General features: G+C 38.8%; 1 protein-coding gene and 1 long non-coding RNA gene across 10 annotated transcripts in view; both read right to left on the bottom strand.

The window, feature by feature from the left end:
- Positions 1–260: 260 nt before the first annotated feature.
- Positions 261–27968, bottom strand: part of MID2 (midline 2) — a 113033-nt gene continuing 85325 nt past the window's right edge. For 4 of the 9 annotated variants that reach the window (XM_045570478.1, XM_045570483.1, XM_045570481.1 and 1 more), the window contains 7 exons: positions 26819–26926; positions 24800–24948; positions 11819–11946; positions 10506–10739; positions 4034–4195; positions 1387–1594; positions 261–780 (listed from right to left, as the gene is read on the bottom strand). In XM_045570478.1, coding sequence (XP_045426434.1) covers positions 378–780; positions 1387–1594; positions 4034–4195; positions 10506–10739; positions 11819–11946; positions 24800–24948; positions 26819–26926 — 1392 coding nt within the window. In that variant the 3' untranslated portion in view covers positions 261–377. Of the gene's footprint in view, positions 781–1386; positions 1595–4033; positions 4196–5191; positions 5252–10505; positions 10740–11818; positions 11947–24799; positions 24949–26818; positions 26927–27968 lie in introns of all 9 variants that reach the window. The other 5 variants (XM_036460708.2, XM_045570480.1, XM_036460706.2 and 2 more) reach the window with 4 other exon arrangements.
- LOC118731835 lies at positions 12827–13782 on the bottom strand. The gene is made up of 2 exons (XR_004991980.2): positions 13434–13782; positions 12827–13212 (listed from the first exon to the last, which is right to left on the bottom strand). It is a non-coding gene; the product is annotated as an uncharacterized LOC118731835 (long non-coding RNA).

Genomic DNA, 27968 nt, shown 5'->3' with positions numbered 1-27968 from the left:
CCTCTTTCCAGCTAGCTAGTCCCTTGTTCAGAGTATCGTTCTACATTATTTACCTAGAATTACCATAATTCCTTTTAATATCATTTATACTTATAAATCACTGGAAATTTTTAATGCTCTAATGACAAGAGAGGTATTTTCTAATTTGTTCTCCAATGGCTTGAACCCAGACTACTCAGATAATTTGTTCTAAGAAACTCAAAACATTACTTCAAATATGAGCTTTAATGCACAAAAATTAAAGCTATAATATCTAGTTATTTTGGATGCTTCAAATGAACTTTATTTGGTATCTTGTATGTTGGACACTAACTGAAGTTTAGGAGGGGAAGAACTGCTGAAGTGGAGAGCCAGAGAATTGTATGCTTTCTTAAAATTTAATGGCAAGCTTTCATCCCAGAAACATAAGGGGATTCTTGAGGCCTGCAGTTGCATTCCTGACGCTCAGGGTAATCAATAAAATCTGGGGCAGGCAAGCCAGACAGGATCATTAGGGATTTGTTCCAGATTGTGAATGTTGGACAAACTGGAAGAATAAAGGTCACATCAAAAGTATGAAGATGGAGAGAGTTAGCTGGATCATAGAAAGACAGCATATTGTTGTCATAATCCAGAAGGACACCCAGGCGTTTCAACTGTGGGGGCACATCCACCAGCATTTCCTTGTTGTTATGTCTCACAACGAAGTTACTATTGCATCGAGAGAAAACCCATGAGGAAGCATTCTTGCCAATCCATTCATTCTTGGGTGCTGATTTATAGGCAATGCCAATTGCATACCTGTGAAACAGTGGAAAGAAGAGAGAAATATTTATTTATTTATTTATTTATTTATTTATTTATTTTAAAAATATATTTTATTGATTTTGTACAGAGAGAAAGGGAGAGGGACAGAGAGTTAGAAACATCGATGAGAGAGAGTCATCGATCAGCTGCCTCTTGCACACCCCCTACTGGGGATATGCCCGTAACCAAGGTACATGCCCTTGACGGGAATCGAACCCGGGACCCTTCAGTTCCCAAGCCGAGGCTCTATCCATTGAGCCAAACCGGTTTTGGCGAGAAATAAATATTTAGTAATGATCTGGGTTATGTTAGATACCATACAGGATGTAAAAGAAATAGAATACATGTCTTTTCCTTTAATAGTTTATATTTAGATCCATAATGTTGATACCACTAGAACTTTAATAAGTCAGAAATTGAGTGCTATAGTAGTTTCCAACTCCTAGTTCAGTATATTTTCCATGATTTATTTTTAAAAGCTAGCACATTTTTCTAGAAGTGGTTTTCCTTGACTTACTGGTATTATGTCTGTGCTATACAACTGGATCTCCAGGAACCTAACAGGGGAGAGAAAAGAAAAGAATAGTGAGATCCACTCACCATGTTGAGGAAGCCATGACTACCTCCCAATAGTGGCAGCCACTGTCAATGAATATATTTCCTGCTGCTCCATAGCACCCTGTGCCACTAAACCTTTCTGGAGTATGGCTCTTCTTCAGAGAGCTTTCATCCTTCTCCATCTGCAATCCATCATTGGAGATCTTCAACTTCTTATGAGTCATTTTGGGATCCAATTTAAAGGGTTGGCCTGAAAAAAGTAGAAATAAGAAAACACATGAGGAAATATTTAAGAATTCTTTGTTTTCCAGGACCATCACTAACAGAGAACCCTTGATATGATGGTAATTCTTGGGTCAGTGCAAATTGGCTATTTTTTTTTTTTATCATATTAAGGAAGCAGGGCAAAAGTCGCCATATTCAATAAAATAAGAATATGCTGTCTGACCAGTGTAGCTCAGCTGGTTGGAATGTCATCCCATACACAGAAAGGTGGCGGGTTTGATTACTGGTCAGGGCATACAGCCAAGTTGTGAGTTTGATTCTCTCTCTCTCTCTCTCTCTCTCTCTCTCTCTCTCTCTCTCTCTCTCTTTCTGTGTGTGTGTGTGTGTGTGTGTGTGTGTGTGTTTCCTCTCTCTAAATCAGTAAAGAAACATATCCTTGGGTGAAGGTTTAAAAAATAATATGCTGCCCCCTTCATATATTATCAAATTAAAAGTCTTAAGAGTCTCAAATATGTTTACTATTTTACTTTATTTCAGTAGGTGATTTGGTATTTGACTGGATTTCAATATTTGAGGTGAAAGAAAGTGAGGGAATTGATGAGATCATTGCTGCTTATTAGCAGATCAAAACTGAAAATAACTCATGAACAGGACTATTTTTTTGCCCTCTTACAAATGGGATATAAATAATATAATTAGGTAATTTCATTAGAGTGACTATTGCATCATCAATGGTCAGATAAAATATTTGTTGTCTAGGATTATTTACAACATAGAATTTCTTATCTTCATATGACAAATCCAGGTACTAGGACCACCAATTGCTGTGAATGGCAAGAGCCATATTGTATAAAATTTGTCTGTGGCAGACACTGTTGGTAAACACAACATCCATTTCCTACTTTTTCTTTCTTACCTACTCTCACTATGGAGGCCAGAAAAGCTAAATACTTTAGCACCTAGTCTCCCTTATTGTTGGGGTGGCTAATAAGATGTACCGTATTTTTCGGACCATAAGACGCACTTTTTTCCCCCCAGAAGTGGGGGGAAAAAGTCCCTGCGTCTTATGGTCCAAATATAGCCTACACATATATTGTACTTTAAAAAAAAAGTTTTTTTACTTGCCCGGCTCTGTGTGGTCTCTGTGTGCTTGCCCGGCTCTAAAATGGTTCTAAATGCTGCTGTTTACTTTACAGGGTTGATTACATGTGTTTATGACTGTGATTTTGGGTTTTAATGCACATAAAATATTTTAGGACACTATTTGTTTCAGAATCTTTTTTTCTTCATTTCCCTTCTCTAAAAACTGGTGCGTCTTATGGTCCGGAGCGTCTTATGGTCCGAAAAATACGGTAAATAGTTGGAAGCAGAAGTCAGATAGGATGTGAGAACCTTTTGGGAAAGCGAATGTTTTTAAGATAAAAGGGATAGCCATCATGTATACCAGCCCTTTATCTTTCTTCCTTTCTTGAAAGAAAATATGACATCTATAGGTTGCAGTAGCTCTGTTGTGACCATGTGGCAAAAAACTAGTACAGAAAAGGACAAGGAGCCCGAGTCTTTTACGACATCACAGAACTGATGCAACACCGTGAACTACATATCTTCAAACCTCTTGTTATGATATTTTTAAAAATATATTTTTATTGATTTCAGAGAGGAAGGGAGAAGGAGAGAGAAATAGAAACATCAATGATGAGAGAGAATTATTGGGTGGCTGCCTCCTGCATGCCCCATACTGGGGATGAGCCTTCAACCCAGGCATGTGCCCTGACAGAATCAAACTGTGACCTTTCTGTTTCATAGATCAATGCTCAATCACTGAGCCATTCCAGCTGGGCCAAACCTCTTGCTTTGTTAGAGAAAGAAAAACAATACTTTGATTAAGCTACTTACAAGTAACTATTTGTTAAGCTAAATTAGTTGAATTTTCTGTCACTTGCAGTCTAAAGCATTCCTAACAGGTATAGCTTCTCTGAAGTAGTGTTCTAGCAGATTATCACAGATACAGTCATGCTCAACAAAATGATATTTCACTCAATAATGGACCACATATAAGATAGTGGTATGCCATATAGCCTAGGTGTGGAGTAGGTTATATCACCTAGGTTTGTGCAAATTACATTCAATGACATTTGCAGAACAACAAAATTGTCTAATTATTCAATTCTCAGAATATTTCCCTATTATTAAGTGGTGAATGTCTGTAGTAGTCTTTTACTCAACTGTCCCCCAAGCATGAGGATATAGTGCAGAGAAAAACTCTTCATTAACATCCTCTAAGCCACCAGCTAGTTTATGTATATCTGTATTTACATATCTTCCAAAGCCTTGAACAAACCCCTTAATCAAAACACATACTATAACAGTAAAGCCCCTGGCCTCTAATGTCCTTTCAGGCTAAGTGTACTTCCTGGCACAGAGAAGAAAACTGATGTCTCCTTTCCGAATCACCATAACATACTGTTTGTTTTTAGTCGGGTAGGTTCACTGTTACGGCTGCCTGCTTGATTTATAGCTTTGACAATGAAGATGTAACGTGTCCCACTCTGGAGTCCATGCACTGTGTAATGGTTCTGCTTAATGTTGGGAACAATCATCCAGCTATCCACCGAATTATACAGGCCTGTAACATGGGGAAAGACAAGGACATTAACCAACAGGTAATAGAAATAGAACAAAGAAGCACACTGAAAATTCATCATAAGCCTCCCTCCCCCCAATTAATTTTTTTTTCTGAGTCCTGGAATACATAGTAAGTAAGATGAACCTTTGCTTCTTTCCTCCCATGGAGCTAGGCTCATGCCTAGTTCCTTGCTTCTGGTAATTAAATGTAACCACTAGGGAGAGTTAGGTTACTTTAAATTTCTTCAAAATAATACAGGAAAAACTATTCTACAAAAACACAGAGTCATCTTTTACGTAGTCTCTAGATCTTTACCCCAAAGGTCCAGTCCTCTGAGAGCAGAGTCTGGCCTTGTATGGATGAACAGTCCTGTGCAGAGTACAGGAATGTTGAATCTCAAAACCAAAAGGACACCTAGACACCATATTTCCCTCATTTCACAAATGGGAAACTCAGATGGAGAAAAGAAAAGTGATTTGCCCAAGGCCACAGATAGATGGTGATGGTGCTGAGAGTAGAAGAAACCTAGTCTCCTTAACACTAGTTCTGTGTTCTCTCCATGGCATTACAAGTCACAGGGTGAACAACTATGTCTTATTGTCTCTGTAAAGTAGCAACTCTCTCAGGGCTTATGGACTCAACTCTCCCATCCCATCCTCATTCTTATTTCCAAGACTAGATGGGCTCCAGGTATCATAGGGAAGCCAAGGAGGTGACATGATAACAAAAGCAAAATATTATCTCCTCACTTGACACTACAGTTTTATCCCTTCTTGGTTCTGATTCCAATATTCTTTTGAGATTGGGTGGCTCAGAAACACACTATTATCTTGAACCTTCTTTCCTCCCAAGTCGGAAAAAGGTTCAGAGATCTATGTTTTTGATTTTGAAACTCTTAGAACATAAACATGGATTTAAACAGAGAAAAACATACACAACAAAAAACATATTTGGCTTTTAATAAAATAGGGATCAACATTCTAGTCTGTGGATTACCTATGTTTCTCTCTTCTGTTATCTTCTTTTCAGTCAGTTTACTGCTTTTTAAACACAATTCTACCAAAGGGTGGATATGAAAATGAGTGGTGAATTTAGTCACTTCTATATAGCTGTAGTATAGGGTTTAAGTGAGATTGAAAAGAAAAACAATGAATTTCTAAAAAGCAATTTGTTCAGCAGGGTTTTATAATTAACTTGGGGCTGGGGTAAAAAAGTCTAAATTAAAACTAGAAAAAGAAGCACAATGGAGGGCAAAAAGATATGCTATATAAAGAAGAATAATTAGTGGAAATCACCAGTGATTTTAGAAAAAGATAATGAAGGATAAGAGCCAGAGACAATGCTTGAGTGCCATGCCAATGCATAGTATGAATCATAAACTACACATGAAATTTTAATACAAAGAGGGAAATATATGATCTTCCAGACATACTTCTAACAATGCAAAACAAATCAGGCTTCATAATTATTATGCAACTGTAAAAATGTGTGAAGGAGATATCTATGAACTGATATGGAGTAATTTCCAAGGTATATTGTAAATTGAATAAAGCAAGTTGTGTAAGAGCATGCATAATATGCTATCTTTTTGTAAGAAATGAAGGCAAATAAGAAAACTTACATACATTTGCCTGGAGTTATAAAAGAACAATAACAGCAGGAAGGAAAAAAACAAAACAGAAAATAATGAAGTTGGTTACTTACAAAGAATGGGGATGGGTGAACAGGATTAAAAGTATATGGTAGTGACTGTGCTTTATCAGAACTGTTTTTAATGACGTTATTCTACAATGTTTTCTTTCCAGATGATGATGGAGAAACTTTAAAAAAAATGGTGTCACTAGGAAAAGTTCTGTTACTATTGTGACACCACTAGGAATAGGATTTCAAATCCTATTCCTAGTGGTGTCACAATAGTAACAGAACTTTTCTGTTTTTTGGAGATCTGTTTTTTACTTTTTTTATTGGAGTGTGCTGGATGTCTCTAAAATTTTGTTCAGATAACTGCAGAACCTGGAAAAGCTGTTACTGCTATTGATGCATAACATATATATAATTTTTAAAAACTTTATTTGTGCCGAAACCGGTTTAGCTCAATGGATAGAGCGTCGGCTTGGGGACTGAAGGGTCCCGGGTTCGATTCCGGTCAAGGGCATGTACCTTGGTTGCGGGCATATCCCCAGTAGGGGGTGTGCAAGAGGCAACTGATCGATGACTCTCTCTCATCGATGTTTCTAACTCTCTCTCTCCCTTCCTCTCTGTACAAAATCAATAAAATATATTTTAAAAAAAAAAGAAAAAGAAAAAAAAGGGAACATTCTCTTAAAAAAAAAATTTATTTGTGCAGTTAACTTTGGAAAAACTGATCCCAGTTATACTGTTGGGTTGGCATTGTACAGAAGTTAACAGCCATATTGATCTAGAAGCATTCAACATAATTTTTTCCATTTCTACAGGGGTAACTCGCTGTATTAAATATATAAGGTCTTAGTCTACATGGGTTTTATTACAAAAACTAATAAAGTATTATCTAAATAAAAAAAGTATATAGGAGAGAATGACACTTATATGAATATACCTTTTTTGTACAGTTTTTCCTTTTGGAATCATGATGCTGTTTTACAATATAAATTCAAAAGTTAAAATGAAATCAATATGATTGGGAAGAGTGAATACTAAAACTGAAGACAAACTGAAACAAATGAGCCCAACTGTGTTGCAAATGAAAAATAACCACACCAAAGGAATGGGGGTAGGAGGAGAATCGCAAACAAGTCCTGAACTATTGTTTGTTTTATAGTGGTGTGGGCAAAGCAAATTCTACACTATTGTAAATATATTATGGAAGTGAGCAAATGAGTACATGTATTAACGTTGTTAGGAGCCATGGTTCTCATTGTGGAAGTAGGAACATACAAATATGGAATGGGGGAAGGCAAGAAAGAATCTGGGGGATGGACTGGAATTTGAGTATTGATGGAAACTCATGATATCTAAAAAATAAATATGTACGTGTATATGTATACATATGTGCACATATGTAAAGTATATATGTATATATATACACCACATATATTTATATACATATATATTTATATACATACATACATACATACATACATACATGGGTGGATGTGTGTATTCCTAATCTCCAGCTCTTGATCTCTAATACCATTCTTCCCCTAAATAAAGTGGTTTAAAAAGAGAGAAAATGTGGAAAAACCTTAAGGGAAGTGGCTCTCAGATGCAAGGTTCAGTCAACAGTGGAAGGAAGACTGGCAGGTAGGATTGGAACCATGAATCTTCATGAATAATTATTCCTAGTAAAATAGTTTTAATTTATCTGCCCACTGCCCTCAAGCATTTTGCTTCAGGGTTTGCCCTTGTCCCAGTCCTATTCTACTTTTCTACCAATGATCAGAGGAAGACATGGAAGGCAGCCTGGAAGGGGAAGTAAATATATTGGACGGCAGAAACTGGTCAAAAGGATATTGGCAGGCTAGAATGAGGAATCAAAGCTAACCAAATAAAATGTAATAGAGATGAATTCAAGGTGTTGTATTTCCATGTGGACAATCAATTAATTGAACAGGAATAGGATTTGAAATTCCTAGTGGTGTCAGCTGACTATATGCTCAGCCAACACTGAATAATCAATTTCCTATTCACTAAAAAATCTATACTAATAAAAGGGTAATATGCTAATTAGACCGGGAGACCTTCCAGGAGACCTGTTGGACATCCTTCCAGACAAAGCCATGGTGGCCGGGCTGAGGCAGAGGTATTTAGGGGCAATCAGGCCAGGATGGGAAGGTAAGTTGGGGGCAAGCAGGCTGGCTGAGGGGCAGTTGGGGGACAGTTGGGGGTGAGCAGATGGGGGGGCAGTTGGGGGTGAGCAGGCCAGCAGGCAGAGTGGTTAGGAGCGATCAGGCAGGCAGGCAGACAGGTAGGTGAGTGGTTAGCAAGCAGTCCCAAATTGCAAGAGGGATCAGGCCTAAAGTGGCAGTCAGACATCCCCTGAGGGGTCCCAGATTGGAGAGGGTGCAGGCAGGATGATGGACAACCCCATGCATGAATTTTGTGCACCAAGCCACTAGTAAAAAAATAAAAGTTTCCAAGGAGAAGGGCAACAGGTAATATACAGAGAAATAACCCAGCTATTCCCTGAAATGGTCAGACTACTTTGGGAGTGTGTTTACCTTTTTTTAAATCCTCACCCAAGGATTTTTTCCATTGCTATTTAGAGTGGAAAGGAGGGAGAAGGGAGAGAGGTACAGAGAGAGAAAAATATTGATGTGAGGGAGACAAATCAACTGGTAGCCTCCTACAAGTGCCCAGACTGGGGGATGAGATGGAACCTGCAACCCACGTATGTGCCCTTGAGCGGGAATTGAACACGTGATCCTTTGGTTCACAGGCTGACACTCTAACCACTAAGCAACATTGGCCAGGGCTATATTATGAGCCATTTTGATAAGTAGCAGTGTGACCATACCAAGACTACTAGGATGGCAAAAGGTCTGAAACATGAGAAGCAATTCAAATAACTGAGGATGTTTAGCCTGGAAACGAGAAAATTTATAAGATACACAAGAACTACCTAAAATTATCTGAATAACTGTCATTTGAAAGATTGATTCAGTTTGTTAGTGAGGCATAAAATGGCAGGCTGAGGACTATTTGGTAGGTGTGGCTTAACATAAGGAGCATTAGCTTGAAGTCTGACAGGCTTGAGTTTAAATCTTGACTCCATCAGTTTGTAGCTTTGTGACCTTGGGCAATTCATTCTGACCCTCAGTTTCTTCATCTATGAAATAGAATTAATATCATCTATTTCATAAGGCTAAGTAAGAACTCAGGAGGACTAAATAAAATAATGTATGTGGGAATGATTGTATATTGCAAAACATAATACAGGTGTAAATTATTATTGTCATTATTTACTAGGAAAAAAGTTAGACCTTGTATAAAGAAGCATGACAATCATTTACAGCTGTTTAACTAATTAAGCTGTTTTGTGAGAAGTGAAATATCCATTACTGAAAATGTTCAATCAGAGACAGAATAATTATCTATTGGGAATGTAGTAGAACAAAAGAATATTAGTATAAATGACTTCCAATGTCACCCCTTTGAATTCTAAGATGCTATGATCCCATTGCTATTAACAATTAACCTTTAAGCTTTTCTTTACAAAGGACTATATAACCTTTAAAATAAAGGTGGAAGCCTTTAGATCTTTGCCACTATTTGAACTTATTCTCAACACTAGGAGACCACTGTTCTCCCCATATTAGGAAGAAGAAGCACCGTTGCTGGCTCTAAGACTTTCCTGAGCAAGAGAGACAAGTGCAGAAAAGCATGTCGGGAAGGCCTTAGAGTTTGTGACTTCACAAAATGAAGAAATACCCAAGAACACCCAAGATCACAGCTATCTTGGCTAAGTGGCTTAGGTTGGAACTGCACGAGGCAAGTGTTTTTGAGAGTTTGACCCCAAATATCCTCTCACCTCTCCACCCCACTACGTGGCCCAGAATTGTCACAATTCAGCAAAAGGAAGCCTATCAGGAGGGTTTCACTGGAAAAACTCCTCTCATGCAAGCCTGTGAAGTTAGAAACAGAAGCACAAACACACAGGTAAAAGAAAATACTAATTAGCAGCTACGCAGATGGGAATCAGTTCTGCTTTCATTTCCATCTTCCCCCAGTGCATTGAGGGAAATTTGGACCTTGAACCCTCTTACCTGGCAATCAATGAGTTAAGTTCTTACTCTGCCCTGTCTTGATCCAATTCATCAGAAGGTGAAACCATAAAAGCAAAATGACTGCTTTTTGAACATCTGTCATTTTTCTAGCCCACTGACAAGTTTTTATATTTGGTGTAATTCTTTGAGGAAAGGGAGAAGGGGTAAAGGGAATAGTGACAGAGGCAGGAAACTTGTCACTATATTTACTAATACAAATGGGTATGTAAAGGAAGTAGTAGTCTTTGAACATAAAGTATTTTACTATGGTAATGAAGTGGAAGAAAAGTCAAGGGGAGAGATGTTCACACACATGGAATCAACAATGATGGTGGCTTAGCTACCCAGGAACAAAATATGAGCTCTATTCTGACTTGGAAGAGTGGAGTGACATGGATTAACTGAGGAAAGGCTAAAGATTACATAAACAAATGGGAGTAGCCCCAGTGACTTCCCAGCAAGGAAATACACAACTTGCTGATGGGCCCTTTACAATGCCGTAGGGGAGCTTATACTGTCTACAAAACACTGTTCTAAACAACCTAACATGTCTTACAAACACTTGCCTCGTGGCGCCCCGGCCAATCTTGAGCAGCTTACTGCTTCCTTACATTTCCTTATCTCTGGCCACAGGCCCCAACTACACCATGACTTACTGATGAAGTTAGCCTGGCCAGTGAATATGGTGTACTGAAGCTCATAGGAGCTGATGCTGAACTCATCATCCGAGATCCAGTGGACTGTAATGGTATCATGGGAGGCAGTACAAAGTTCCTCTCGGATAGATGGTGGGTTTGGGGCTGTAGGAAAAGGTAGAAAAGAAGGTAAGAAAATCACACTTTTTGTTTTGGAATTTTATAATCATTACTTTTGCTGATGAACCCAACATCTTGTTTTGAGATTTTAATAAGAAGCTTTATACTTCACATACCATAGATCCTAAAGCTAAGGGCAGAGACCTCAAGTTCCCCCAACTCACTTTTGCTTCAATGATAAAAACACATTAGGCAAAGATATAAGCCTTAGTTATTGAGATGAATGACCAATTGTCTACACTATCTGCAAACACAAGTAAATATTAGACCAAAGTGGTCACATAGTTTTCTTATTACATGACCTTCCACCTATTACTTTTTTATTTCAAAGTAAGTTTTACTATATATGTTTGGCAGTATACCAAAGTGAAAAATAATATGTGTTCCCTCATCTGTAAAATAAAGATGATAATTACATCATAGATTTGTTGCAAGGATTCATGACATAAAATTAATATATAGTGTCTGGCATAAAGTAGAAGTTCAATAAATGACATTTTAATATATTAACAAAAATAACTACAAAGTTATTATGTGTGTGTATTTTTCTCAGGAAATGATCATTGAAATAATCCTGAATGTAGCCAGAATTTTTAAAGGCTGGTTGCATTCCCTCATTTTCTAAAACTGTCTGCAAGCCACATATTTCTTACATTTTTCTTCCTAATCTGCCAGTTCTTAAAGTTTCCTTAAAACCATTTGGGTGGTATCTGTACCCATGTGGGACATTCTCTAATATTCCATAATTGCCACCTGAGTTCTACCTCCATAACAAGTAACAATATATTACTGATAGGTTCATAAGGAGAAATCCTTTAGCAACTTTTTATTTTTTACCTTTAAATATGGATGTTATATCTATTCTGCCCAGAAATGTTTGACAAATCATCTATATTTTCTGTTACATTAACTAAAATGTGTTCTACTTAAAAAGACACATGTATCATTTCATAGGTTATAAAAGCATTTTCATTATACATATTGTCTTTTCCAAATTATTTTAAAGTATAAGCACACCAAAAGAAAAAAAATATAGTGAGAAAGGAAGCACAGTATTTTCACACCTGTTAAATAATCTAGCCCCTCTAGCAATTTCTTTTCTCTGGAAAAATCTAAAGCAAAGTTTTCAAAGGCATCATTAAAATTGATGTCAGGAATCAAAACTTGAGAAGATGCAGTTGCCATAGCGACCCTGCAAAAGAAAAAAAAGTACATCAATATACATCAAAATAAGTTTGCAATCATTATGCAGTGTTTGATTTCTGGTTTAACAAGGTGAAATTAAATGACTTGATTCATAAAGTGAAAAATCTTATATCTGTGCTTTGCCAATGGAAACCATTTAAATGTTAGTCATCAGGAACCAATCAAGGGTTGTATCATATTTATTCACATATGTTCACTTCTCAAACACATCCGCCATCCTGTCTTAATTTTTAGAAGTAAATACCAAATTCTCCACCCACTCCCACAGCATCAACTTCCATCTGGCAGGAGTCATCAAAACTAGACCTCTGAAGGCTTGGTAAGAGCAATATGAAATATTTTTTATGCTAATCAATAAGGCAGCACATTGGAGCCGAGCTAAAGCCTTCCCCTAAGTACAGTACTTTATTTGATCTTCTATAACATTTACATGTAATTGTATTATTTTCTAGTTGTATAATGTTATGCTAGTTTTATCTCTTCAACTAATTCTAAGCAACTCAAGAGAAGGGTTCATATTTTGTACCTCATATCTTCCATGGTCCCTAACAGAGTGTTGGACACATGGTGAATCAATAAATACTGAAAGAATAACTGAATAATAACAACACCTTGCTAACGTTTATTTAGTATCTTACATGCATACATAAATACATTCATACTTTACATACACTATCTAATGATTTTTCCATTTTGTAAATGAGAAATATGACACATAGAAAGATTAAGAAACTTGCCCAAGGTCATACAACCAGTAAGGGTCAGGAAATAAAAGAAATATAAAATATAACTGAACCTATGTTCATTGCTTCTCAGCGTCATACCTGACCATTTAAGACAGTTCCTTTTTTGGGAAAAAAAAGAAAGAAAAAAAAATGATATATGGATTACAAGATGGCTGCAGAGTAGGTGGAAGCTAAACTCAACTGCTCCCAGTGTCAAACCAGATTTACAGCTAAATTATATGGCAATCAACCTGAATAACCAACTGAAAGCTAGCTGGACTGAAATGCTATAACCAAGAATTTACAGAAGACACCACATAGAGCCTGATAAGAAAGGTCAAGACGCAGAAAGATCTGAGAAGCTGGAGGGATATCTCAGCTGTAAAACTCCCTCTCCCCAAAAGCGTGGGGTCTCAAAGCTATGCTAGGATTCTCAACCCAGAGCAACAAAAATGAGAGAAGGGAGTCTTCTAGAGACCCACATGCCCCCTTCCCACGTTCAAGCATTCCTACTGTTACAGCACAACCTAGTCCTGTGGTCGGCAAACTGCAGCTCTTGGGCCACATGCGGCTCTTTGGTCCCTTGAGTGTGGCTCTTCCACAAAATACCACAGCCTGGGCAAGTCTATTTTGAAGAAGTGGAGTTAGAATAAGTTTAAGTTTAAAAAATTTGGCTCTCAAAATAAATTTCAATCCTTGTACTGTTGGTATTTGGCTCTGTTGACTAACGAGCTTGCCAACCACTGACCTAGTCCTTCAATTACTAGCGATACCACCTTGCTGAGCTCAGGTCCTATAGAGGGGACAGCTGGCTGCATTCAGCTGGGAACTTCAGGGCACTCTTTTCCTGAGGAAGCTCTTGGTGGAGACTCAGACAGTGATTGAACTGTGTAGCCTGGGAAGTGGACATTTCTTCCCCACATCTAAACACAGGTGGCACCATTCCCACACCTTTTGAATTACTTGGACTGCCCTACCACCATAGAAGGATCAGAGTGCCATGCAGAGCTGGAATGTTCAGAGCATGTCTCCTAGGAAGGATTTGTATAAGAAACAGAGAGATGGATGCTGAGTTGTGTGGCTACATCACAAGGGGCCACTCCTATCTCCCCTGTGAACTCAGCCCACACTATTTCCTAATTGGAGACTAATTTGACCTGGCTTTCTGTTATGTGAGCTCAGTCACGTGGGAGGATCAGAAAGCTATTCAGAGCTGGATTCTTTGGTGCATGTCTACCTCACATACTCTTTATGGGAAGGGAAATAAGTGACCATCCCCCTCCTACAGGCTTACTGACACTACCCCCAACAGGAGACTGTTTGGATTGGTCCTCCCAAGATCCAGTAGTCCTACACTGCTGAGCTCAGGCTCCTCCAGGCAGAATATGAAACAGACTAAATTGTGTGGCTCTAGGACATGGGCCGTTTCCCCCTTGCATGCCCAACTGAAGTATAGCCCTCCTTCACATAGCCAAATCATGGTCCTTTGGTACTGATTAATTTTGTTGACCTCACCCTCATGATTCCTTGGGACCCTGCCCCACCATAAAGGTGTCTGAATACCCAGCAGGTGGCAGCTAGACTTAGTATACCTAAGGACTTTTGCTGAGCGGCCACAGAACCAGCACTGGCACCATGTTTGAATCTGCATCAACCTGGTGAACACTGTCATGCCCCTATGTAGTGACTCACTTAGAGTTTAGCTCAGGCAAATCAAATACATCCAGAGGCTGTTTCAGTGATTGAGCATAATGGGAGCCAGGAGATGGAGATAAGCAGAAGTAAATCTCAAGGTGCTTTGGAACTTTTGATAATCTGCCCCTGGACCTGGTGGTGGTAACAGCTAGCCTTGGTGTGCAGCTTAGTCCTGCCCATGCACCCCAGGATAAGTACAGACAGCCACAAACTGTAGATCACTTTCTAGCTCCAAACAGGTTACCCAGGGCCAGTCACAGACAGTGTCTGATATGGGCCTGCACCAGAGTCACTCCTAGAAGTGCAGAAACAACCCATCCAGTGCCCAGCTACAGAAAGCATGAGAACAGGATCCAGTAAGTTTCACAAGTAGCATATCCAAAGGAAAATCTCGGTAGGCATCTAATCTTACTGAGGTGAATTCTGTGTCAGGTGTCCAGTACCTGCACAGCAGCTCGCATGCTGTGGTTGGAATTGATCCTCACGGTCAGTCAGGCTGAAGGGTGACCCCATTCACAAACAGACCAATAGAAATCAAGTTTTCAATTATAACAGGAGGGACAACATAAACTGGACATGCCTGGAGCACCATATCGAGTAATCAAGGAATCTGTACCACTTGACCCCCGGGATACCTATTACATAAGACCAACTTATCAAGGCTGGAAGTCATAGCAGATCAACCTAATACATAGAAACAAAAACAAAGAAGCAGCAAAATGTGGATAGGAAGAAACATATCCCAAATGAAAGAACAGGAGAAATCTCTAGAAAAACAGATAAATTAAATGGAGCCAAGCAACTTATCAGATGAAGATTTAAAAAAAAAATGGTTATAAGGATGCTCAAGGAACTTAGTAAAAATTACAATGTACTTAGTGAGAACTACAACAACATGAAAAAGGACATATAAATCATAAAAAGAACCAGTCAGAAATGACGACTACAATATCTGAAATGAAGACTGCATTAGAATAAATAAACAGTAGGCTGGACAATGAAGAGGATAGAATCAGTGATTTGAAAATAAAAAGAAAAAACAACCAATAAAAACAGAAAATAGAAAAAGGATTTAAAAAATGAAGACAGTTTAAGGGACTGTCTTCATTTTTTAAATGGAGTGTAACATCTGCATCATAGGGGTACCAGGAAGAGAAGAGGGAGAGCAAGTGATTAAGAACATATTTGAATAAATAATGACCAAAAATTGCCCATCCTGGTGAAGGAAAAAAGACAAGAAAGCTTAGAGAGTGCCAAATAAAATGAACCCAAAGTGGCACACACCAAGATACATCATAGTAAAATGGCAACATATAAGGACAAAAAGATAATCTTAAATTCAGCAAGAGAAAGATAGTTAGCTATAAAGAAGCTCCCATAAGACTGTCAGCTGATTTCTCAATGGAAGTATTTCAGGCAGAAAGGGATTGAAATGAAATATTCAAAATGATGAAAAGCAAGGATATACAACCAAGACTATTTTACCCAGTAAAGCTATAATTTGAAATTGAATGAAAAATAAAGAGCTTCCCAGAACAAAACAAACAAACAAACAAACAAACAAAAAAGTTAAAGAAGTTTGATACCACAAAACCAGCACTGTAAGAAATGTTAAAGGGCCTTATTGAAGAAAATAAGAAAAGAAGTAGGAGGGGAGGAGGAAGTGGAGGAAGAGAGGAACATAGTTAAAAGAATAAAATGGCAATAATTACTTACCTATCAATCATTACTTTAATGTAAATGGCTTACATGCTTCAACTAAAAGAGACAGGGTAGCTAAATGGATAAGAAAACAAGACACATGTATATGCTGTCTATAAAAGACCCATTTAAGAATTACTGATACACTGAATCTAAAAGCAAAGGGATGAAAAAATATATTTTATGCAAATGGAAGGGAAAAGAAGCTGGGGTAGCAATACTTACATTTAACAAAATAGACTCTAAAACAAGACTATAGTAAGAGACAAAAAAGATACTACATGTTGAGGAAGGAAGCAATCCAACAAGACGATATAACCTTGTAAACATATATGCACTCAACACAAAAGCATCTAAAAATATAAAGTAAATGTTGATGTACATAAAGGGAGAGATTGACAGTAAAGCAGTCAAAGTAGGGGACTTTAACACCTCATTGACAGCAATGGATAGATCTTCAAGACAGAAAATTAAAGACATAAATGACACACTAGGTCAGATGTATTTAATTGATAGCTTCAGAGCATTTCACCCTAAAGCAGTAGAATATACATTTTTTTTCAAGTGCACATGCAACATTTTCTAGGATAGACCACATGTTCAGACACAAAACAAGTCTCAATAAATTTAAGAAGATTGAAATCATATCAAACATCTTCTCTGACCTTAATGGTATGAAACTATAAATCAATCACAAGAAAAAAAACTGAAAAAACACACAGAAATATAAAGGATATATAACATGTTATTAAACAATAAATGGATAAAAGGAGATAAGTAATAAATTAAAAAATACTTTAAAATATCATTGCAGACACGTACACATAAGGAACTGTTTGACATTGAAATTGGGACTCAAAAGAACTATTGGCCCAGAATGAAACTCACTACAGACTGATTCATTTGCCTCCCAGCATAACCATTATTGCTTGTCTCATTTTCAGTTCTTATAAGTGTATTTCTTGTATCATATGATCTCACCCATCTAGGAGAAATAATGAACAACATAAACTGATGAACAAAAACAGACCCGGAAATAGGGAAGTATCAATCAGACTGTCAAACCTTAGAGGGAAGGTAGGGAAGGGTGGGAGAAAGAGGGAGAGATCAACCAAAGGACTTGTATGCATGCATATAGGCTTAACCAATGGTCACAGAAAACAGGGGCGGGGGGCGCATGTGGGGAGGGGTTTGGGATGGGAATGGGGGGATGAGAACAAATATGTGATACCTTAATCAATAAAGAAGTTAAAAAGATACTTTGAAACAAATTAAAATGAAAACACAACAACTCAAAACCTATGGGACAAAGTGAAAGCAGTCCTATGAGGGAAATTCATAGCACTACAGTCCTACTCCAAGAAACAAGAAAAATCTCAAATAAAGAATCTAACTTTACATTTGAAGGAACTTGAAAAAGAACAACAAATAAAGCCCAAAGAGAGTAGGAAGAAGAAATTAATAAAGATGAGAGCAAATAAATGATAAGCAGAAAAAAAAGATCATTGAAACAAAGAGCTGGTTATTTGAAAAGTTAAACAAGATTGACAAACCTTTATTCAGACTCATCAAGAAAAAAGAAAAGGACCCAAATAAATAAAATCAGAAATGAAAGAGAAGTAATTATTGACGCCACAGAGATACAAAGATTTGTAAGAATATATTATGAACAAAGCAGCAGGGTTGCTTTCTGCCAGGGAGACAATGCTAGAGATACAGGTACTTTTTAAAGGGCCAACACACAAAATTTTGTGTGCAGCCACTAACCTTGGGGTCTGGCAGAGGCAGGGCAGGGTGGACTGGAGCTTAATGAGGAGATTTCAGAGTAGGGTCTCTCGGGTTAGAGATCAGAAGGCAACCACCCAGGTTTCCTGTGCTGAGTCATTCCCTCAAACTGCAGAGGACACCTTTCTTTGGCAGATCTTTATCAGCCAGGCAGCTTTTGCCTGGGGGTGGGGGGGGGCAATTGCCCCACCCTGTTGGGAAACCTCTTGCCTCACCCTGTGGAGTTTATACCTTTCTGTGGTCTATAGTCTGAGGATAATTAAAACCTAGAATAACAATCTTACTGTAGGCAGCAGAGGGGATCTCTGGAGTCTTTGCCTAATCTTCTGGACCTGGGCTAGAAAAAGCAGACTTTGGTGCACATCTTGGTCCTTTCTAAAGGCACCCAGTCCCAGCAAAGGAATCAACAAGCTGTGGATTGCTAATAGCTCCAAACAGTACTCAGGGTCAGTCACAGACAGCATTTGACATTGTCCTGCCCTAGATATTGGGGGTAATAGCAGATATACCTAATACGTGGACACAAACCCAAATAGGCAGCCAAAATAGGTAGACAAGAAAACAAGTCCCAGAAGAGCTAAATGAAATGGAGAGAAGAAATTTATCAGATATAGAGTTCAATAAATGGGCAAAGGACCTGAGTAGTTACTTCTCAAGGAGGACATACAAATGGCCAATAAACATATATAAAGATACTCTAAGTCACTAATCATCAGAGAGATTCAAATTAAAACTACAGTGTGGTGTCACCTCATAACTGTGAAAATGGCTATCATCAATAAAAGATCAAACATGAAGGGTAGGTGATGATGTGGAGAAAAGGGAACCCTTATGCACTGTTGGTGGGAATACAGATTGGTGCAACCACTGTGAAAAACAATATAGAGTCACCTCAAAACATTAAAAATGGAACTCCTTTATGACACAGCAATTCCACTTCTTGGAATATATAAAATGAAACACAAAACACTGATTTTTAAAGAACATATGCACTCCTATATTCATTGCAGTGCTATTTACAATAACCAAGATTTGGAAGTGGCCCAAGTATCCATCAATAGATGAGTAGATAAAAAAAATCTGTGGTATATTTACACAATGTAAATGTGGCTGTTAAAAAATAAGGAAATCTTACCTTTTGCGACAGCATTCATGGACCTGGAGAGCAATACGCTAAGTGAAATAAAGCAGTCAGAGAAAGGGAAGTACCATATGATTTCACTTATATGTGGAATCTAATGAACAACATAAACTAAGAAACAAAATAGAAACAGACTCATAGTTACAGAACAGAATGACAGTAGTCAGAGAAGAGAGGGATTGAGGGGCTGAGTGGAATATGTCAAGGGATTAAGCAAAAAATCAAGTCACAGACACAGAAAATAGCATGGTGATTACCAAAGGGGAAGTGAGGTGGGTAGAAGCACAAAAGGTTATAGGGAGGGTACATGGTGATGGAAGAAGACTGACTTGTCTTGGGGTGCTGAAGACACAATACAATATACAGTTGATGTATTATAGAACTGTACACGTGAAACCTATATAATTTTTTTTGCCAATGGCACCCCAATAAATTAAATTAAAATTTTAAATTAAAAGATATAATTGGAAAAACCAAGATTTCAGCATAGATAAACACCTAAACTTGCTGCCTTGCACAACCACTTCAAAACTACAACTAAAAGAAAAAACGGTATCATCCAGAACCACAGGAAGGCTGGCTGAGTGGAAATTATACAACTAGAAGGAAAGAGAAAAGCACACTGAGACTTGGAGGAGGTGCAGAGGTACAGAAGTGAAGTGCAGAAGTATGGAGGCATGCACGCAGAAAGGGATGGCAACTGAGTACACTGTTGTCTTTTTCAATCAGGAGGGAGATACAAGCTCCTGACTTCTCTGAACTCCAGTTCTGGGAGAGACTCTGGGGACCCAGACTCATATGAAGAGAAACTGGACTATCTGGCATCAGGCAGAACTGAAGGGTGGCTTTCTCTCGGAGGTGCTTGCAGCGATCATTGTTCCTGCATGGTGACTCAGGACACAGAGACACTGGACCTCTTCCAGGCAGGGCTGACAGTCAGCAATTGCTGTTTGCTCTGCCTTAGTAATTCCCTGAGACCTGGACAGCAGATTGCATTGCTTCACACCTGGACCTCATTTGGGCACCGCCAAAACCCAAACAAAGAGAATGAATCTGAAGATATCTCTGTAGCTCCTGCTGGGTGGCCTCTCTCCTTGGAAATCCAAGAGCCAGTGTACCCAGTGGTCAGAGACCACCCAGACTACTATTCTTCACACCCAAAAGAGACACACTCACGGGGCAGACCCAGTGAGCGCCAAAGCCCCACTGAAGTAAGTTTTGCCCCATAAGGGTGTCTCCAGCACAGCAGTTCTCCCATCATAGATACAACTGATCCTCACAGCCAATAAGCCTGGAGGTCAATTCCTCCCAGTGATACCAACAACAATCAAGGCTTAACTATAACAAGACTGTGAACACAGCCCACAAAGGGGTTCACCAAGAGTGTCCACCTCAGGTAATTAGGGAGGCTGAACCACTGGGCCCTATAGGACACCTAGCACACAAAGCCACACTATCAACTCAAGGAAGCAGCCAAATGTGGAGACAAAGAAACAGGTCACAAATGACAGAAATGGAGGAAAGCAAACTACAGGATATAGAGTTCAAAATCATGGTTACAATGTTACTCAAGAATCTTCTAGAAACCATGGATAAATTTAGTGAGACCCTGAAGGATATGAAAAAGGACCAACTAGAAATTAAGCATACACTGACTGAAATAAATAATAATATACAGAGATACAACAGCAGCCTAGAAGATCTCAAGGATTGAGTCAAAATTTGAAATACAAAGAAGCAAAAAAAACACCCAACCCAAAAAGCAAAAGGAAAAAAGAATCCAAAAATATGAAGATAGGGCAAGGAGCCTCTGGGACAACTTCAAGTGTACCAACATCAGAATTATGGGGGTGCCAGAAGAGAGAGAGCAAGAGACTGAAAACCTATTTGAAGAAATAATGACAGAAAACTTCCCCTAGCTGGTGAAATAAATAGACTTACAAGTCCAAGAAGTGCAGAGAACCCCAAACAAAAGAATCCAAAGTGGACTACACCAAGACATATCGTAATTAAAATGCCAAAGGCAAAAGACAAAGAGAGAATATTAAAGCAGCAAGAGAAAAACAGTTAGTTACCTACAAGGGAACACCCGTACAACTGTCAGCTGATTTCTCAGCAGAAACTATGCAGGCCAGAAGGGAGTGACAAGAAATATTCAAAGTGATGAATAGCAAGAACCTACAATCAAGATTATTCTACCCAGCAAAGCTATCATTTAGAATTGAAGGTCAGATAAAGAGCTTCACAGACAAGAAAAAGCTAAAGGAATTCATCACTGCCAAACCAGTATTATATGAAATGCTAAAGGATATTCTTTAATAAGAGGAAGAAGAAAAGGGTAAAGACAAAAATTATGAACAACAAAGTGACAACAAATACATATCTATCAACAAGTGAATTTAAAAATTAAGTGAATAAAAAATCTGATGAACAGAATAAACAGGTGAATATAATAGGATCAGGGGCATAGCCTGACAATTCTGGGGGAAAAGTGGTGTGGGGGTGTGGGAAGAGACTGGACAAAAATCATACACCTATGGATGAGGACAATGTGGGGGAGTAAGAGGAGGTGTGGGAACTGAATGGAGGGGAGCTTTGAAAGGAAAAAGAGGAACAACTGCAATAATCTGAACAATAAAGATTTATTAGTGAAAAAAATGAAAAATAAAAAATATATAATTAAATAAAAATAGCAGTATAAGCATGTTATTTAGAAACATAAAATTTATGCCAATAGAAACAGTTAATAGAGCTAAAATTACTTGGCTTTGCTTTAAAAGTGTAGACTATGGCACTAGACTTCCTGGGTTTGAATCCTATTTCTACCCTTTACTAGTTGGGTGACCTTAGTCAAGTCACCTAAGTTCTCTAGTGCTCATTCTCTTATTTAAAAAATAGGGAATAATAACAGTTTTTATCTCGTAAAGGTTTCTCAGGACTGAGTTAATACTTAGAATAATGCCCAACAGTAAGTAAATGCTTAGTATTATTATTGATAGAGATCAAAAATTGGGGTGAGGAGGAGATTGTTATTTCTTGCAACATGACTATCAGTAATAGTTATCTTTTAAATTGCACAACTGTTGCTTTAATATAAAGAACTTAAATTTTTAAGAATAAATTAGAAGTGAGGAAATGGAAAATCTTTTAGGGAATTTTCTGTGAGGGAAAGGAGAGTGATAGTTTAATAGCTACAGGAATTGGGAGGTAGAGAAAGTTGTGGGTATTATTATTATTATTATTATTATTGATAGGTGAGATATGAATGAGTTTAAAAGTGCATGTTAATAGGCCACTAAAGCAGTAAAGAAATTAAAGTAAGGAAAAGAAGGCATGTAACCAAAGCACAAATGAAGAAAAATCTATTCCATTATAACCAGAAGGAAGATGAATGTGATGGATATGATTGTAGGTATGCCCTGAAGTTTGGTATGAGATATTGAGGAATTTATTATTTCATACCTACCACTCTCTCTGTAAAATAGGAGGTAAACTTATTTGCTGAGCATGAGCAGGAAGGTGGAAGGGTTGGAATTTTGAGATGAGTACAGAAAATTTGAAATAGCTATTATGGAAATAAGGAAAAAGGGAAGCTGACCAAAGCAACATGAAGGATTTCAGGTAAGTACTAAGGGCCAAGGTGAGATTAGAGGCCATGAATTTGTGGTGTAGTAGTATCAATCTCTTTGATTATATGATTTTCTCCAGCAGAATTCTGCAACTCAAATATAGGCATGAAAAATGTGGGAATAGATGGGTTGGCCTACTATCAGGATGGTGTGATAAAAAGGCAGTGTGGCAAGGGAACTGGGGTTATTAAAGAGAGTAGCTGAAGTGAGAAATCTAAATAGGCCAAAGAAAGAAGTGAAGGCAGTTGTGAAGACAATCAGTAGCTGGTAGGTAGGGATCAGAATTTAGAGGTCCCAATGAAGCTAAAGAATAGATGTACTAGAAGAAAAACAGACAACTGTAAATACAGAGGTTGTAGTTATAATTTGTAATGTTTTTATTTATGATCTAAGTGTAATAATAAGTGATGGTGCAGGTTAGCATGTGGGCCATGGAAGTGGGTGGATGAAGTGGAGCAAAAGTGAGGGTCACTGGAGGAGGATATGGCAAAGAGCCAGGGGACTAGATGACTAGAGTATTAAATGGGTCAGCCATGCGGATGCTGCTAACATCACCAAATTAATGGCAGAAGCAATAAAAAGAATATTGTGAACCTAGAGCCAAAGTCATCAATGGATGAGAGGGAGATAGAAGATCAATTCTGGCCTAATGGGCCCCTATTGCCCCTTGAAGCCTTAGTGAACAACTATTATATAATGAACAACTAGGGGCCCGGTGCATGAAATTCATGCACTGGGGGTGGGGGGTCCTTCAGCCCAACCTATCTCCTCTCCCATACTGGGAGCCCTCAGGGGATGTCCTATTGATGGCTTAGGCCCATGCCCCACAGGGAGCAGGCCTAAGCCACAGCCTGGCCTCCCTTTGTGGGAGGCAACCGGGCTGATCAGGGGAAGGCACCAGCTCCATAACCCTGCTGCTGCAGCCACTGCCAGTCACCACAGTCACCAAGGTTTTTCATCAACACAGACTCCAGTCCCTTCACCAAGAAAAGAAATGACAACTTTCTTTAGGCATTTTCAAGATGTGTCTTTCATAGTATATGCAATTCTTTATTTTTTCTTTTATCCTCACCTGAGGATGTTTCCATTGACTTTTCAAGAATGTGGAAGAGAAAGGAAAAGACAGAGAGAAACATCAAAGTGAGAGGAACACTTTGCTTGGTTGCCTCCTGCATGAGCCCTGATCTGGGCCCCAGCCAGGGAGGAGCCTGCAACCTAGGTACATACATGCCCTTGATCAGAATTGAACCCAGACCTGTCTGCAGACCAAGGCATTATCCACTGAGTCAAACTGGCTAGGGCAGGATATGACATTTCTTAGATCCTGCAGCAGTGGACCTTCATTTTTTTTCTCCAGAAGTGTGATGGAAAAACCCTAGATCACCTTTTTGAATTCTTATTACCCAAATCATTAAGAATATTACCAGTGGCATACAGGAAGCTTAGCCAATGTGCAATCAGAAAAGGTGTTTCCTCTATAGTTCACACCAATGGAGGGCTGGCCAAAGCTTTAGGCCTGGGCAGGGGCCCTCCAGCTCCCTCTGATCACCGGCTCACCCCCTGCCCAGGCCTTCCCAGGCCGAAAGCCACTTGGGCAAGAGCGGACCCCCAGCTCCCTGCGATCGATCACAAGGGGTCTGCTCCTGCACCAGGCCAAAATCTTCTGCCAGATGCTTTCCAGCTCTCTGCACCAAGCTAAAGTGACCCTCAGCTCCCTGCGATCAATGGCAAGGGGTCTGCTCCTGCCCAGGCCTTATCTCACAGTGACCTGGTGCCAAGATGTTCCTGGGACACAGGCCGCCCTGGGCGCCTATGCATGCAAATTAACCACCATTTGGGGGGGGGGGTTAAATTTGCATAGTCACTTTGATTGGCTATAGGTGTAGCGAAGGTATGGTCAATTTACATGTTTGTCTATTATTAGGTAAGATGTTTCACTGTATACTTCAGATTCTTTGCAAATGAAGAACTGGTAGGCTGCAGAGACAGAGAAGGTTGCCAGAAATCAACAGGACAACCCATCACCAAGGCTTAGGAACTAACTAGCTGGTAAAATCTTCAAGTGGCAACTGCTACATACATGCCTGAACAGAATCAAATGAATGACTTTAAGCTGGCCCCTTTTCATAAGAGTATCATGTCAAAAGAATATAAGGAACTTACCTCTCAGCAATATTTTTTGCAGACTGGAGAAACCGTGCTTGGTCATTTTCTTTCAGGATATGCTCAGCTTGGTTGATGAGGACTGTTGACCGTTCAAGACACTGGCGACAATTAGCAACCTGCTGTGCCAGCTTTCTCAGTTTCATAACCTTAAAGTAATTAGCAACAGAAAAATAAGAGAAAACATCCAGTGCTTAATTAAAAACAATAAAACAACAGGAAAGAGATCTGCTGCAGTGACTCTAAAAATAAGACCAATTCACATTAATAACCAATGGTCTCTTTACTAACCATTCACCTTCTCACCCTACCCTCTATGTTTGTCATGCCAACTCCTCCTCCTATCTACAGCCTGCTTACTTATCCTACAACCCAGTAATATACTCTAGATCACATGTGTCAAACACAAGGCCCGCGGGCCAAATCCGTCCCGCCAGGCCTTGCAATGTGGCCCGCACCGCGCTGTCATCACTGCACTCCGCTGCGTTTCCATCACAATGACAGTTTATGACTGTTCAGTAAACCATTCGGCCCGCAATTTAGGCTGGATTTTAGATTTTGGCCCCTTCTCTGATTGAGTTCGACATCCCTACTCTAGATTATCTGCTCCTCTTTTTATTGATAACGGTAATTTTTCTGGTCATAAAAGCAATGCATGCTCATATAGAAAATGTAGAAAATAGCCCTATCCAGTTTGTTCAATGGATAGAGCATTGTCCTGAAGATTGAAGGGTCCCAGGTTCAATTCTGGCCAAAGGCAGGTACCTTGGTTGAAGGCTTGATCCCCAGCCCAGGTCAGGGCATGTATGGGAAACAACCAATCAATGTGTCTCTCTCACATCAATGTTTCTCTGTGTGTATGTGTGTGTGTGTGTGTCTCTCTCTCCCTTCCATTCTCTCTGAAAATAAATGGAAAAATATCCTCGGGTGAGGAGTGACAAAATAAAGAAAAAAAGGAAAGAAAAGGAAAAGTATAAAAAGATAGCCAACCACCCAGGGATCACCATTGTTTACATTTTATTGTCAATACATTTTCACATACATGTTTAATAAAAAATACCTCCTCTTTCTTTATGATGCTCTACATTTGTATGTATATTTTTCTCTAAGTACCTTTATATATACCTTTGTGTTCACAGATCTGTGTTCCCGAAAACTTCAATTCCTGTGTTAGCTGGAACCACCCAATATGGCATAAAGTATTGGCCCCCACTCCAGGCTCTCATAACATCTCACATTGTATACACTGCATGAGGTTTTAATCACTACACTGACCGGCAGACCAACAATTCTAAAACCATATAGATGCACGGAGTCTCATACCTGATTTTCTTGATCATGATTCTTCAGTTCTCAAGCTAAAAGCCTAGAAGTCTTCTCTCTGTCCTTCATCTTTTCCATCTAATAAGTTGATGATTCCCATAATTTCCTTCTAGAGATGTCTGTTATGTTCTTCCCTTCAGTTAGTACTGCCACTTCTCTGGGTTAGGTCTTCACTAACTCATACCAAGAATCATTCCATAAGTTTCCAAACTTGCTTTCTATATACCCTGCAAACCTCTGCCATATCAACCAGTCTTCTCTCTTCCTAAGAAACTACAATGGTTTACCTATGTCTTTCAGATTAACCCCAAAGTCTTTATCATGGCATTCATGGTCCTACCATAATTCTGGCCCACGTTCCCACCACTATATTTTTTTCTTATATTGACGTATAACATACATACAGCAAAACATCCAAATGTGAAGTATGCAATTCAGTTATTTTTTTTTTGCATATACATATAGCCATGTTACCACCAACTAGGTCAAGATAAAGAATGTTTCCAATGCCCTATAAATGCAAGCATTTATATGGGATTCACAGCATAAAGCCAAACATTGCTTCTTTGCCTATCTCCCTAAAACCTCATTTCTTCTTGCTTTCATGATCCAAATTCAAACTAGAATCTTCAGCATAAAACCTTAACTTTTGTAAAGTCAACTTTGCTTTGATCTCACTGAAGTGTTGTGCTTTACCTTTGTCTCTTTGATTTTGACAGCAATCATTTGCTTCCTCTGCTGGATGATCTCTATCAATTCATCACATTCTTCCATAAGTTTTGCCTCATGCATAGCAGTATTCACCTGCCAAGAAAGTCCATAATATTACACAGTGATTGCTGCCTTTGTCCTCTGCTGGATCTCTGAAAGGTTTGGACTGACAGCTAAACATGCACAACTTCTTCCATACCTCCCTCATAAGATCCACTCCTAGAAGAGTAGAGATGATGATATTAATGATGCAAGGGCATTGAAGCACCACAGACAGGAAACTCTCCGGCCTCTGGTAGATCATGATGATTAATTAATGGAAGGCTGGGCAGAAGGACAGATGAGATGGGGGCACGTTATTCCCACTGTGCAATTCCCCTTACTCCAGCACCCTGTCCTCCTGCTGTTCTTTTGAAAAGAGGGTAAGGAAATTTAAGTACATCAAGGAAAGACTATTCCTCTTTGCAAGAGCAATGATATCAAGATAATATTACAACAACCTATTTCTACCATCCTAACAAAAATGTTTTCAGTTTTCTTTATTCTCTTCTAATTTTAAAATATATGAATGTACAGCTATATATTCACAATAAATACACGAGTGTAGATATATTTTCACATAGCTGTCATCATGTTTCAGTAGGTATTTCTTATCTTGAGCTGTCCAGTATCTGAATACCTTTCTGATTTGGGGATATTTGCTACATCAAAGTATTTCCATTGCAAAATCAGGGTGGGGTTAGGGAAAAAGAGCCATCATTGTTGGTTATTTTTCCACATACCTATTTTGCCTTCTTTCCATCTCTACTACTACTAACACTAGATGATATGACGCTCCCAAAAGGGTTAAATGAGAGCAGGGGATCTTTGGGCTACCCTAGTATAAAGGAAAAGGAAAGGGAAATCAACTTACATCTCTTTAAACACTTAATGTACTATGTTATAGATAAAATTATTTCATGTAATTATCATAAACACTTTATAATATAAAGCCATTTTTATCTCCATTTTGCAGATGGGAAAACTGGGGCTCAGAGACTTTTAGTAACTTGCTCAAGATCACACAGCTAGTAAGTGGTAAAACCTGAGTTCTGTCAAGTGAGAACATTGGGTTGGCTGGATGGGCAGACAAGGT

This window comes from Pipistrellus kuhlii, unplaced genomic scaffold (assembly GCF_014108245.1).
Source record: "Pipistrellus kuhlii isolate mPipKuh1 unplaced genomic scaffold, mPipKuh1.p scaffold_m20_p_33, whole genome shotgun sequence".
In the NCBI taxonomy this organism is placed as follows: Eukaryota; Metazoa; Chordata; class Mammalia; order Chiroptera; family Vespertilionidae; genus Pipistrellus; species Pipistrellus kuhlii.
Note: the sequence above shows the minus strand (reverse complement) of the source record. Positions and strands in the feature narration are given on the sequence as shown.